The 14,056-nt window shown below is 39.6% G+C and overlaps 1 protein-coding gene across 1 annotated transcript; it reads left to right on the top strand.

Moving 5' to 3' along the window:
- The first annotated feature begins 697 nt into the window (after positions 1 to 697).
- On the top strand, positions 698 to 9,023 carry pa2g4a (proliferation-associated 2G4, a). Its single transcript, XM_059329781.1, has 13 exons — positions 698 to 857; positions 1,935 to 2,063; positions 2,241 to 2,346; positions 3,121 to 3,190; positions 3,288 to 3,380; positions 4,064 to 4,127; positions 4,272 to 4,350; positions 5,259 to 5,337; positions 5,459 to 5,592; positions 5,713 to 5,807; positions 5,893 to 6,020; positions 6,138 to 6,191; positions 8,542 to 9,023. The coding sequence occupies exons 1-13, from the start codon at positions 776 to 778 to the stop codon at positions 8,602 to 8,604; spliced, it is 1,176 nt and encodes a 391-aa protein (XP_059185764.1). The 5' UTR covers positions 698 to 775; the 3' UTR covers positions 8,605 to 9,023.
- The last annotated feature ends 5,033 nt before the right edge of the window (positions 9,024 to 14,056 follow it).

The raw sequence follows: 14,056 nt of genomic DNA, 5'->3' as shown, positions 1-14,056 counted from the left end.
TGAGCACATAACTTACTTTTTAGACAAAAAAATGCAAAATTTTGAACCTGCCCATTAATACATCATTAAAATTTTAGAATAACGACTAACAGCTGTTTTTTTTTCTTTGAAAAACTAAGGCAACATGGTGCAATACAAGACAATACACCAACAAAACACCGCCAGGGGGTTTCAACAATACAGAGGCAAGCTTTCATACAAAAACATTGTAAAGTGTACATAAATTCAAAGTTTTTATAGCTTTCATGTTGGTAGATTTCTTAATATACTTAATACATTGTTTGGTTTCATTTTCAATGACAAGAAAGATGATATGATATAGTATTGTTTTTCTTTTGCAAAAGGAAAGTCAGTGAAACCAAACAGTATATGTTCAAAGCACAGGGACAAATGAGGTTTAATCGAAAAAGAAATCAGGTTACAAAATATCTTCCCATAATTTAGTTGAGAAAGGGCAAGACCAAAATAAATGAAAAACATCTTCAGGGTGTCCTTCACAGAAAGAGCAGTTTAAGCCTATGTCTTTCTTAAATCGTTGTAGAAAAAACTTAAGAGACTAACAGATGATACTATAGCCAGCTTCACAGAATATTATAGTGAGCGGCATTTTGGCGGGTCGCGGTCGCCGTGACGTCGTCAGCGTCACGGCGAAGTGGGCGGGGTCTGCGGGCAGCGGGAGGAGGGCCGGTGTTAGCAGCCGTCAGAGCGGAGCGGAGCTTCTGGGAGCTGTCGCTGTTCAGGGCCGACGACCAGCGACTGAAACTTCACTGCCAAGATGTCCGACGATGAGCAAGAGCAGACCATAGCCGAGGACCTGGTGGTCACCAAGTACAAGATGGGTGGTGACATCGCCAACCGTAAGTAACTGTTACCGAGTGGCGGCTGGTGTCTCGGGAGGCGACTTGCTGTAGTCGGCCTGTCGTGCAGCCAGCTCTCCACACACAGCAGCAGCCATGTGGTTCACATGCGAGGCACACATATGCTGCCCTAGCTACCCAGCAAGCGAGCTAACATGTACAGCTGGGTCAGTGTTAGCCAGTGCTAGCTCCTCTGTTACTGCTGGTTAACGTTGACGCTGCAAGCTTTACTGGAGGGAGCTGTCTGTCCGTTCAGGTAACGTGGGAAGCTAACGAGCTAACCTGCTAACTCAGCCTGTTGCCCAGCACAGTGAACTACAACATGATAAGCAAACGTTTTAAGATAAGCAGGCAGCTGTGTAAGTTATTAGTTCACGGCTGTCCTCCCTATATCACCACCACTTTGTGTTAGTTTATTCTTTACTTTTGATGGTTATCTGTTAAATTGACATTTAACTGGCAAGCTGATGTGTCTACTACAGGAACAATGTAAGGTTTAAGTCACAGCTTTCATGTCGCTGTAACGTTATTCAGATGACATTAGCCTTGATTCATGTATTTGCAGTCCTATTTGTTTGACATTTTGGGGGAATTTTTCAAAAATCCTCATGAAAATATTTGTACATTCACTAATCATGGATAACTTATTAATGATTTTCAGGAACTATTTTGAGTTAAAGACTTCCATGTTATTTGGGACAATCCAATACAATGAAATGTTGTCAAATTATTTAAAAATGGCTGCAACGCCGTTTTGCTGATGCCTTTTTACTTTTTACATGGCAATAGAAACAATATAGACGATTGGTATTTTTATATCATTTGGCAGTACACTCTTGCGTGAGTTCCCTGACAACTGATGGTTTTAAACTAGCGCAGCTAATATGATTTCTCTGAAAAAAAGATCATTAAGTGTAGCTATTCAGTGCTTATTTCATTCCGTGTTAACAGTCAACTAACTGTATTGCATCACTTAAAGGCAATATAATATCTGGGCCTATCAGTACAACATGAATGTAAAAGCAAAATTAGTTCCTCTTCTGTGCCTGTTAATCATTTGGTGTTTGTGTCACTCAGAGGCTCTCCGCCTGGTTGTGGAAGCAGCCAAGCCGGGGGTGTCGGTGCTCAGCCTCTGTGAGAAGGGGGATGCCTACATCATGGCTGAGACAGGAAAGGTCTTCAAGAAGGAAAAGGAAATGAAGAAAGGTGAGCCAAAGACGATAGTAGTGAGTCTGTTGTTATTCTGGTGAATTCAGGAGGACCCATCAAGAAGAGTCTAGATGCAGTCTTATTGATCCACTCCACATCCTTGTGTAGTTTTCTTACTAAACTTGTGGATGATTTCCAAATGAAGACTTGGTGGTTCTCTTCTCCCTCTTCTAGGCATTGCCTTTCCCACCAGCGTCTCAGTCAATAACTGTGTTTGCCACTTCTCTCCCCTGAAGAGTGACCCTGACTACACACTCAAAGATGGGGATCTGGTCAAAATGTAGGCACCGCTCTGCAGTAATGTCACCCTCTTGTTCTTCCTCGTGTGTCTTGAGTCTCTCAGTGTGTTGTCCTCCCTTCTGTCTTTGTGACATCTTGGCTTGTATGTGTCGGTTTCCTCTTGGCTGTGGATTGTCTGCTTCATCATTATGATCTTGTCTTCATGTCTGTCCTGTGTGGTAAACTTATCACATTTTTAAAAGGTGATTTGCTTTAAAAAAGGAAGTCTGCTCATCTTCTCCTTGTTGTTGTTTTGCCACTTGCTGTGTGTTTTTCGTCTTCTGTATCGTCTTCTGTGCTGCGTGTTGATTTGCAGTGTTTGTTGCTCGTGGTGAAGTGATTGCTCTTTAGGTTTGTATGTTTCTCACTTTTCACATGCTGGCAGCCTAACCTTTTGTCCGTTCAATCTAACACAATGTGTCATGCTGCTCCCTTAAATTCACAATAAGTCCTTCACTGTATTCCAGCTGATGTACAGCCAAAAAGAAATTCACCTTGGAGTATATCCTCTGTTTAATGGCCATAACAGATTAAACGGTTTTATTTCTGTCTGACCTTGTTTTATTGTTTAGTCTTTATTAGTCTCAATTTCCAAAGTGGATGATAGTTAACATTTCGTCCTTCTTGAGTCGATCTGATTGATTGGTTCCTGTATCAACATTAGTAACCTTGAAAGCTGGGTGGCAGTTAAACTTGTTAATAATTTGACACATGATAAATAAAGCTTGTTTTATTGTTAATTCATACTCTCATCTCTTCTCCTTATTTTGTGTAGAGATCTCGGGGCTCATGTTGACGGCTTCATTGCTAACGTTGCTCACAGCTTTGTGGTGGGCGCCAGTAAGGTGACAACCTTTTTTTTTAAATTATATTTTTGAAGCTGCTTTGGTCCCCATTTTGTGTCCACCCTGGAGTCCTTCTCACTGTGTCTAATTTTTGCAGGAGAACCCCATCACAGGCCGGAAAGCTGACGTAGTCAAAGCAGCTCATCTGTGTGCAGAAGCAGCTCTTCGCCTTGTTAAACCGGGTAGCCAGGTACATGGATCCACTTCCTTACAGTCCTCTCCCTGTCGGCCATAGTAATGAGTTCTTTTCACTACAGCTCATGACAACATTTAAGGCTTTAAAATTTCTTAAGAGTTGAAACTCTGGCTTCTCTTAGTTGTAGTTTTTCCCCTCTGCTGACCTCAACAGATTTATCGATTGACCAATATTATCTGCCAACACACGCCTATCAAAAACCTAATGGTATTAATCAGTATCACTATATTAGTTGTCTAACATGTAGATATTTCCAATATGGAAAGTTTTTTAAACAATATATAATGTAAATTAATAATAATCATGTGCCTGGGGTGATTTACAAATGAGAGGGATAGCTATTTAATTTATTCTTTATCTTCCCTGTTTTTATTTCTAGAATTAGTTGACAATATAATATACTGTTAAATAATGGTAGATATAAATCGTTATTTGTTTGAGAGCCTCTGAGTACCTTTGCAAAGTAATATTGGTACACAATCCACAAACAAATTAATTCCAGCTCAAAAAGTAATATCAGCTGCCATATCTGTTCCATTGTTCCATATCTGTATTGGACACAAAGATCCCATGTCCAACAGGCCTTCTCTGTTGCTCCTGCATCATTTGAATTGGTCAGTCAGTTGAAAGCTGTATTTTGCATGTGAAGGTAATGTACTTTTCTTCCTGTCTCTCAGAACACTCAAGTGACAGAAGCCTGGAACAAGATCGCTCAGTCATTCAAATGCTCGCCTATAGAGGGTGAGTGTCTGAGCCTCTCAGTGAGCCGTGTCATGGAAAAGACTTTCAGGGCAACCACATGTTCATGCAATGACGGAATCATTGGGACATTTTCAGTCTTCCCGTTCTAATATTAGTTTTTCTGTCTGGTTCTGTGTTTTACAGGTATGCTGTCCCATCAGCTAAAGCAACATGTCATAGATGGAGAGAAGACCATCATTCAGAACCCATCAGACCAGCAAAGGTACATTCAATAGGCACGGGAGAGAAGTCTGAGCTTTTTTGAATTATAGTAAACTGGAATCTCATTTTGTGTCCATATTGAGTTTATATTATGGATAATGCTTGAATACACAGTGTGATTCAGTCCTGTCAATCAAATATATCAAATTTCACTGGTTGTTTGTTCAGACCATAGACTGTATAAAGGTTCAGACACATTAGGGGTGTTTCCATTACAGTCCAATACCTGGAATGAAGCGGGTCTCACTAGCCGAAAAAGCCCCTAATTTGAATATGAGCCGCCCTAAGCAGTCTTTTGTCCGGAATTTTTTTTGTCCCTGTCGAAGAGCAGGGCAGTTTCTCTCCCCTGAAAAAAGCCTGGTTGCTGATTGGATAGAACACTCAGCAGGATGTGAACAGTTGACTAGTTTAACCTGTAATGTCTAAAGGCCTTTGCACACAAAGTCCATATTTTTTGTCCAAAATTGTCACACGTTTAGAAGTCAAAACAACCTCATGTTGTGTGATCACGTTTACAAACAGGAGTAATGTCGTTGGAATGTCGCATAGTTGGTTACTGTGTGACAAGCTGTTACTATATAACCATAATGACTGCAGACTTGACCACATTAAGGGCCGGTCAACCAAAGCACAAAAAATGCATATAGCCCACGTATCCCTATCTGCCCAGGCGGTAAGATTCAGTTTGATGTGGTGATGTCTGAGACTCGAATCACAGACCCAGTACAGTGGGAATGAATGGAATTTGGTTTGTGGTGATGAAACCAACAAACCCAAACTACATTTGGAAAATGTACGAGAAATTGTCTCCAGCTGAACACTATAATGAATAAGTCATGTACTGTGTAAACAGAGAGCAAAATATGTTGCTTGTGTTTTTCACTGGCTGTTGTTGTCGCTCATTTTCAGGAAGGACCATGAGAAGGCAGAGTTTGAGGTACATGAAGTCTATGCTGTGGACGTCTTGATTAGCACCGGAGAGGGGAAGGTCAGTGTGCTCTTTTCTTGCTTTATTTATTACCTACCTAGCTACCAAAAGTGGAGCTGATAAACACTCTAGTCTAAAGAACAAACACTTATTGTTTTTCTTGTCTGTCATTTACAATTAGGCCAGGGATGGGGGTCTGAGGACCACCATTTATAAGAGGGACCCCAGCAAGCAGTACGGCTTGAAGATGAAAACTTCCCGTACGTTCTTCAGCGAAGTGGAACGACGCTTTGATGCCATGCCCTTTACTCTCCGGTATTAACACACTGTGTCACTACTATTATACATAGTCCCCCACCTGCTCAAGCTAACAGCTGGTTGAATATGAATAAACTGTGCCTCAAGCACTTAAAACCAGCGTCCATTTTCCCTCAGAGCGTTCGAGGATGAGGCCAAAGCCCGCCTGGGTGTGGTGGAGTGTGCCAAACATGAGCTGCTACAGCCCTTCAGTGTGCTACACGAGAAAGAGGGTGAGTGTTTATTTCCTCCTTTTTAGCAAATTTTTGCTTTTTAACAGACTTCCCTTTTTATTTACCGCCATCTGTTTGTTCTCAGGAGAGTGTGTCGCTCAGTTTAAGTTCACAGTGCTGCTGATGGCCAACGGGCCTCACAGAATCACCAACGGACCCTTCGACCCAGAGCTCTACAAGTCAGAGCATGAAGTTCAGGATCCAGAGCTGAGGGTAAGATTGTGAATTCACTTTACTTTACGTCAGGGTCCTTCATCACGCAGAAACTGACCACATTAAACATCTTCTTTCTTTTTTAATACTGACACACATCTCTCTCCTCCTCTTCAGACTTTACTACAGAGCTCTGCAAGCCGTAAAACACAGAAGAAAAAGAAAAAGAAGGTAAATCATCATTTTAATACTAATTGTGCTTAACTGCATCATCAGTGCAATTTGGGTTTTTTATGCAGTTTTTTAGCATTCCAAAGAATATTTATCAACCAAGTGCCCTTACATTCTCAGCGATTATGAAAAATGAATTAACAATAATTCAATAAACTGGTAAAATAATAATTGAATTAATAAAGAAAAAAGGAAAACAACCACCATTTACAATAACCAAAGTCATTATCCAGAAAACCATTGAAATGGCTAGTTATCAGCTCTTAAACTCTTATGAGCTATTATTGATGTTATCGTTATATTTCTCCAAACAAATGTACCTTTAGTTGTACCAGAAAATGAACAATTAATTGAAGAAAACAAGGGTGCTCTAATATTTTTTTCCATGACTGTATGTACCAAAAGCAAAAATACCAACTTGCAAGACCCATGACTGTTACTTCATCTTTCAGCTAGATCTCCAGGTCCTAAATCAGTGCAATTGTAGAGAACTAATTGCAACATGAAGCTCACGGTTTTTAATTATTTTAAACATTTGGCAATATCACTGTTACAACTTGAAGTTCTTTGTAGTTGACTTAAAAGATATTGATAGAAATGGTTGTGTGTCGAGGATTTGATCGATGATAACCGTGCCGAACATGCACTTAATGACCCTCATTTATCAAACGAGCATACGTCGCAAAGTAGGCGTAAGATCATTTCTCTGCAAGCCTCTGCATTTATCAATTTGGACGTGAGCGGAGGGTACGATCAGATCTCACGTTTGCTCTCAGCTCGTGTACGCAAATTTGAGTCAGTGTGAAGTCCACACGTCTGAGTCGGAAAATTGATCTGAGACTATTGTATCGATGCCTGGAGCTGATAAAACTCTTTGGTGTTTTGTGTTTTAATGGTGACAAAGCAAAACATGTTTAGGCTACATCATTTATCATTAAAACATAATCCAAAAATAAATACACCCTGCGACTGAATTTCTTTAAACATACCAGCCGAGGATTTTAAATGTTGTTGTCTTCTGCTGTTTACTGTTATTATTATTATTATTATTATCCAGCTCCGACACCGGAGCGTCAGCGTCTCCTTCACCAGCGGTGCTGCCCGAATAGAAATATTTCCAATCAGCGCCGTCACACGCTCCTCTGACTAGGACATCATTATTAGTAAATGTAAAGAGGTGAATAATATATCTCCAACATAATAATAGCAATATTTGGATATTATATAGATTATTAGGCTTTATATTTAACGATGTAATTACTCAAACCTCGTTGGGAGTTTAATAGTCCGCTACTCTGCTGACAGCACCACTGATTTCCTTCTTTTTCACTTTTTATGCTGCCAAACAAAACTAGTTTGTTCTGTTGCTGCTGTTGGACGTCAGCGTTTCATTTTCTGCCTCTGAGAAGTTTCTCTTCTTTTGGAATTAAAACTTACTTTAAAACATTGTTTACCTCCTTAAACCAAAAAGCTGTGAAAACTTCTAAGTCCGTGCTCCAAATGTAAAATATTCTGTGAACTTGTTTGAGTTTATAACTATAAGTACTTTTATTTCATAAACCTCCGTCGCTGCGTATTTCTTTAATGTCTATAATGCCCCTGTTGTCATTTGGAACAGTGCACTTTGCTAATAAAGTTGACTTTAGGGGGTGGAAAAATCCTCTTTTTGGCCGTATTGCGTCCTTCGGTGTCGTAAACTCTGAAGGCGAGTCATCTGAATCGGGTATATATTAGGGCGTGGTATTTAAATTACGCTTGTTTTGAGCCGCCACATTTATCAACAGCCGATCGTTCTTATGCTGTGATTGGCGAGATACGACTGTTGATAAATCTCACGTGGACCCTGTCGTAAGACGAAATATACACTCAGATCTGCGCTCGTTTCTACGCTCGTTTGATAAATGAGGGCCAATGTGAATTGAGTTTACACAACAAAATTATCCTTAATGTCTTTCAGCACATTCTAGAAAATTTGTAGAATTTGGCAAATGGTTAAATGCATGTTTAACATCCACTCAGAGCACAAACCAAGCTAGGTTCACTCTATGAACCCTGATGTGAACCATTAAAATGCAAAGTTTATCTTTATTAAGTTAGATTTAAATAGTTGGACATTCAGTACAAGTACTAATTACAGCTTATAATTTAGTTTTCACTTGCTTTTATGTGTTCCTGCATCTTTATCATCAAGACTCAAAATGTTGTGTGCCTATGAGATTCAGGGTTCTAATGAAATATTACACGACAACAACAAAAAGGAAACCATGAACCCTAAGGCTGTACTTCCATTCACCTCCTTGTGTTTTCTGTCACCTCACTGATCTGCTCTTCCCTTTTTCACATCCCACAGGCTTCAAAGACGGCAGAAAATGCCACTGGACAGCCAACGGAGGACACAGAAGCCGTAGAATAAATAATAAATACTTAATACTGCCTTTTCCACACATGCAAGACCCCAAAGAGAAGCAAGAGAAAACATGACAAATTGCCCCCAACTCTCTGCCCATTACACACCTTTGTTTTCATAGATTCAACAGATGAATTTTAGATCCTGCGTGGATGCTTAACCCTTTACTGCATTCATTGAAATAACCATGTTGCTCTTCCATAACTTTGCTAGGAAATAAACTATATTTGAAAGTAGTTTTACATCTTTGAAAAGACTTGTTGCCAAATGGTACGTGTGCGACTCATTACCTGTTTTTTATGAATTTTTTCGATCCTCTCCATGTTTGTATTATTTGAAGCTAAAATTTTACTTTTAAGTAAAACTGAGGCTTACCGTGGGCATTAATGGGAGTGGATCAGTCTGAATTTTGACATCCAGCTGCAGGTGAAGAAACGTAAAATCATATTCGTAAAGTTTAAGGCATTGTGTATCTGAGGCCATCATGGATTGTCCTGTTTGAATTGGACGGTTCCACTGAATTGTTACATGTCTTTTCCCTTTGGCAGCAAAGTTGCAACAAGTTGTTTATATATAAACAAAGATTGCTATTAAAAATTGATTTTCAGATATTCTATGGGAAGGTTCATGTGCACTTTGTCCACTTCTTCAGTGTGAGAATTATAAGTGATGAGTTTACTCACCCTTTGAATTATAAAAAAGCTGACCTATTAGAATTTAGAAACAACTTTTCTCAACTAGCCTATGCAGTAAAGGGTTAAATTATACATTTGAACAAACTAAACACAATTGATGTTAAATAATGGTAATCGCAAGGACTGTAATATCAAAATTGGCTTTTGTCAGAGTTGATGTAGTGAGGGTTCATGGTTACTCTTATATCATCAAAGTGACCACAAAATTGACTAAAGATGTACTAGATTTTTTTTTAAAGCGCTGACCTGAGCAGAAGATGAAGCGAAAGAAAAGAGTGTAATTGACTTTAGGAACAAAACTGCTACATTTACTGCCATTCCCCATGAATTTTATGGAAAAAATAGAAACACTTTTGACAAACTTTTCTATTAGTGACACCTGTTACCTGCTTTACTATGTCATTATTCCTGTGAAGCACGAAATGTAAAGCTGGCAAAGCTTTTAAAAAGGTTTTATGGGTGTCTTCAGTTGAATTGGACTAGTTAGACATCATTTCAGGTTTCGTTTCGAGGGCTGGGTTAGTGTTGGGTCAGATTTGTCAACAGTTGAATATGTTGAGAAAAGTAAAATTCTGCTTTGTAGCTCAATCAATGGGCGATGGAACTTTACATCTGATGAAATAAAAACATTTTCATACATTTGTTGGTTTTCTATGTCCAAGTTTTTTCCAGTATTGAAATATTGGTAGCACTGGCCAATATATGTTTATAAATTTGATATTTTGCTTGCTGTTATTGATCACTGGGGACCTATGCCGAGAACTTCTTATTCAGCATTAGGTATTCAATTTGTTGAATTTAACTGACTTTTCTGGCTCATTAATTTATTGATTTTCTAATTTATTTACCTTCTCATGATAGATATTATGAATACACTTACATATTTTGTCTATATTGCCCTCTCCTGAGAATTTGGATGGTCTGTGTGTATTATCTTTTGGGGATTAGAAAAGTTATCAATTAGAAAAAAATATATTTTCATTTTAAGTTTAATAACTTGAATTGGATTTTTGAATTTATCGATTGAATATCACACAATCATAAGGTTGCTCAATTGCCTTCCAGTGATTGTGAGCATGTCTAAGGCTTTATTTGCTAATGAGGACTTTGAGATAGAGCCACTTTCGACTTTGAATTAGATTTAAAAAGAGCCTTCCACGTAACCTTCCAGTTGTTTTGATGTAATTTGGAAATAAAATATTTTTTAGGATTAATAACATTCCATTAATCATACCATACTATTCCATTATCATTATTATTATTATTTTAAAGTTAACCCATGGTGACACCCAGTGGTGTAGTGGTCCCTGATAAAGTGGGTATACTCTCAATTTTCACCTTTATTTTTTTAAAGTAGTCCAGAGAAAAAGCCGTTTTAGAAAGAGTAACATGTGAGACCCTGTTTAGTTTACCCAAAAATCCGTCATTTCTACTTGCTCAGTATTATAAAATGATCATGACTTGATTAGGAGCAGTTTGTAGTTACTACTGGTTACACAAGCAGCCTGGATGAATATAAAATGTATTTATCATGAGGCAAACATGGTGTTTCAGTTATTTTTTGAACATTTATTTAAATAAAATACTTGTAATCAATGCATCTCTGTTCACATTTCATCTTAAATAAAACACACAAATCATTCTCTTCCACACATCAAAACCAATCAAATGAACTCAAAAGTGTCAAAAAAATTTAAATACATTTTTTGGTTTTCAATAGCTGAACACTATTTTAACATACTTTGATAGATAAATATATACATATCATTACAGATATTGAATGTCATCATTTTTTAGTTAATGCTTTGTTTTGAACATGTTCATTTAAATCATTCAACAAAATATTTAGTTAACAATGAACAAAAAATATATGCATTTACAACACATCAACAGAGATGAACTATCTCAACCCAGCACACACTACTGTGATCACAATAGTCATCAGCAAGACATGGGTCCCCCTCTTTACATTAACAATCTGCATCACCAAGTGGAAATATTTTCACCAAGTAAAGCTGAAGCAATTCAGGAGATTAGTGAGTGAAATACTTGGGAGAGTTTATTTCACAAAAAACAAAAAATTTAACAAAAAATGTACAAAATGTTATATAACAGTGGCATTGTAAAAAAACAGATACAGACAAAATAAATAGAACAGAAATAACATCACACAGAAATTAATCTATTGTTACAAGCTAAATCAACATTGAAATGAGGCTTAATCTGTCAAAATCACCTTTTGTTACAGTGTGAGGGTTCACTTTTCAATAAACTGGAGATGCAATGTATTGCCTGTGTATGTTGTGACCTGGTGGTGGTAGACTGGGTCCTGGTCTATGCTCACACTGACTGGCCTGCCTAGCTCCAGGTTCAGGTTGGGAGCTGCCAGCGCTGCTGGTTTCAGGACAGGATTGTTATCTGTCCCTATACAAAATAAGACAGCCTGGTAAGACTTCAATATCGTTTTAGGCTGAATCTTAAACTATTTGTCCCCATTCTTGTGTTTTAACTTACTTAAAAATGAACTACCAGCCTAGCTACTATAAAATTAAACTAGATCATGTAGGCTAGTTAGGGCTAAGTAACTTGGCTAACGTTATAATTTAGACCTTTACAATAGCAAACAAGCTTCATAGACATTGAGATAATCAGTTTAATCTAACATTACAGTCTGGTATGAAATTCTTGCAAACTGGGTTGATTAAACACTTACTGAAAACCAACAATGACACGGTTTCCCCACATTATCCCAATCTAGCTAGCTTCAGGGTAACGTTAGCATAACATTAGCCTTTCATAACGTTAGCAGACTCGCACAGTTTAACTTAACTATTGGCGACAAAATATCTTCTCCTCTAAATGTACAGTCATATTGCCAATAGTTTAAAACAATGATTCATTTGGAAACCACTTTGAAACTTACCTCTGAATTATGTTCTCCATGAAAGTAACGGTTGGTTCTCTCACTTGAAAGATGTTTATTCTGCCTTTCTCGTTCGCATTTCCAATAATCGCGCATCTTTCAAGGATACGTGCAGTGACCTGTCAATCAACTGGGGTGGCACTGAGGTGTTAGCAATATTTTCCTCGGCATGACCCGCCCTACTCTGCCTCTGATTGGCTCATCAGTCATCATGCTCTATAGTTAACCAATCTAATCAGTGAAGGCAGCGAGTACTAGCCAATTAGGGGCAGAGGAGGGCGGGTCATGGCTTCACCATCCTTGAGGAAAAAATGGGCAATCTGGCTCACAGATATTACTGAATGGTGCGCATCTGGGGGATTTACATTACATTACATTACATTACATGTCATTTAGCAGACGCTTTTGTCCAAAGCGACTTACAATAAGTGCATTCAACCTGATGGTACTAGACATAGACCATAGGAATCGAGTAAGTACATAACTTTAAGAGCTAACTGTCATTGCTAAGGAGTGCTATATGTTAAAGAAGAAAAGAAGAAGAATTTTTTTTTTTTTTTTTTTTTTTTTAAATATATATATCTGTTAGGTGACCTTGACTTAACCGAGGTATTGTTGGAAGAGATAGGTCTTCAGCCTGCGGCGGAAGATGTACAGGCTGTCTGAGGTCCTGATGTCGGTGGGGAGCTCGTTCCACCATTTGGGAGCCAAGACAGAGAAAAGTCTGGAAGTGGTTTTGAGGCGAGTTGACCCACGCAAGGTGGGAGTCGCCAGCTGTTTGGCTGATGCAGAGCGGAGAGGACGGGCAGGGGTGTAGAGTTTGACAAGGTCCTGGATGTAAGTAGGACCTGAACCGTTAGCAGCAGAGTACGCCAGAGCTAGAGTCTTGAAGCGTATCCGCGCAGCCACTGGTAGCCAGTGGAGGGAGCGGAGGAGAGGTGTTGTGTGTGAAAATTTGGGAAGATTGAAGACCAATCGAGCAGCTGCATTCTGGATGAGTTGTAGAGGTCGGATGGCTTTGGCAGGCAGACCTGCCATGAGGGAGTTGCAGTAGTCCAGGCGTGAGATGACCAGTGCCTGGACCAGGACCTGAGCTGCCTTCTGGGTGAGAAACGGGCGGATTCTCCTGATGTTATGCAGCAAGAATCTGCAAGATCTGGTGGTGGCGGTGATGTTTGTGGAGAGGGACAGTTGGTTGTCAAGAGTTACGCCAAGGTTTTTGGCGGTTTCTGTGGAGGCAACCACTGTGTCCTGGACAGTGATGTGGAAGTCAGTGGTGGGAGAGCCTTTCCCTGGGAGGTAAAGTAGCTCAGTCTTTCCCAGGTTGAGTTTGAGGTGGTGCGAGGACATCCACTGGGAGATGTCGGCCAGACATGCAGAGATACGTGCTGCTGCACGTGTTTCAGACTGGGGAAATGAGAAGATTAGCTGGGTGTCGTCGGCATAGCTATGATAGGAGAAGCCATGCGAGTGGATGAGGGAGCCAAGGGAGTTGGTGTAAATCGAGAAGAGGAGCGGACCAAGGACCGAGCCTTGAGGGACCCCGGTGGTGAGTAGACAGGGTTCTGAAACAGAACCCCTCCAAGTTACACGGAAGGTGCGGTCCTTGAGATAGGATTTGAGCAGAGAGAGGGCAGAGCCAGATACTCCCAGGTGGTGAAGGGTGGAGATGAGGATCTGGTGATCCACAGTGTCAAAAGCTGCAGAAAGGTCCAGTAGAACCACAACAGATGAGAGAGAGGCCGCCTTCGCCTTGTGAAGCTGTTCAGTCACAGCGAGAAGGGCAGTCTCTGTTGAGTGGCCCTTCTTGAAACCAGACTGGTGAGGGTCAAGGAGGTTG

Source organism: Centropristis striata, chromosome 3 (assembly GCF_030273125.1).
Source record: "Centropristis striata isolate RG_2023a ecotype Rhode Island chromosome 3, C.striata_1.0, whole genome shotgun sequence".
Classification (NCBI taxonomy): Eukaryota; Metazoa; Chordata; class Actinopteri; order Perciformes; family Serranidae; genus Centropristis; species Centropristis striata.
This window is presented reverse-complemented; position numbering and strand designations above follow the sequence as displayed.

Coding starts and splice junctions, on each gene's coding strand:
- pa2g4a (XM_059329781.1), top strand. CDS start 776: ATGTCCGACGATGAGCAAGAGCAGACCATAGCCGAGGACCTGGTGGTC. Junction 3,381..4,063: donor TTGTTAAACCGGGTAGCCAG/GTACATGGATCC, acceptor CCTGTCTCTCAG/AACACTCAAGTGACAGAAGC. Junction 5,808..5,892: donor TGTGCTACACGAGAAAGAGG/GTGAGTGTTTAT, acceptor GTTTGTTCTCAG/GAGAGTGTGTCGCTCAGTTT.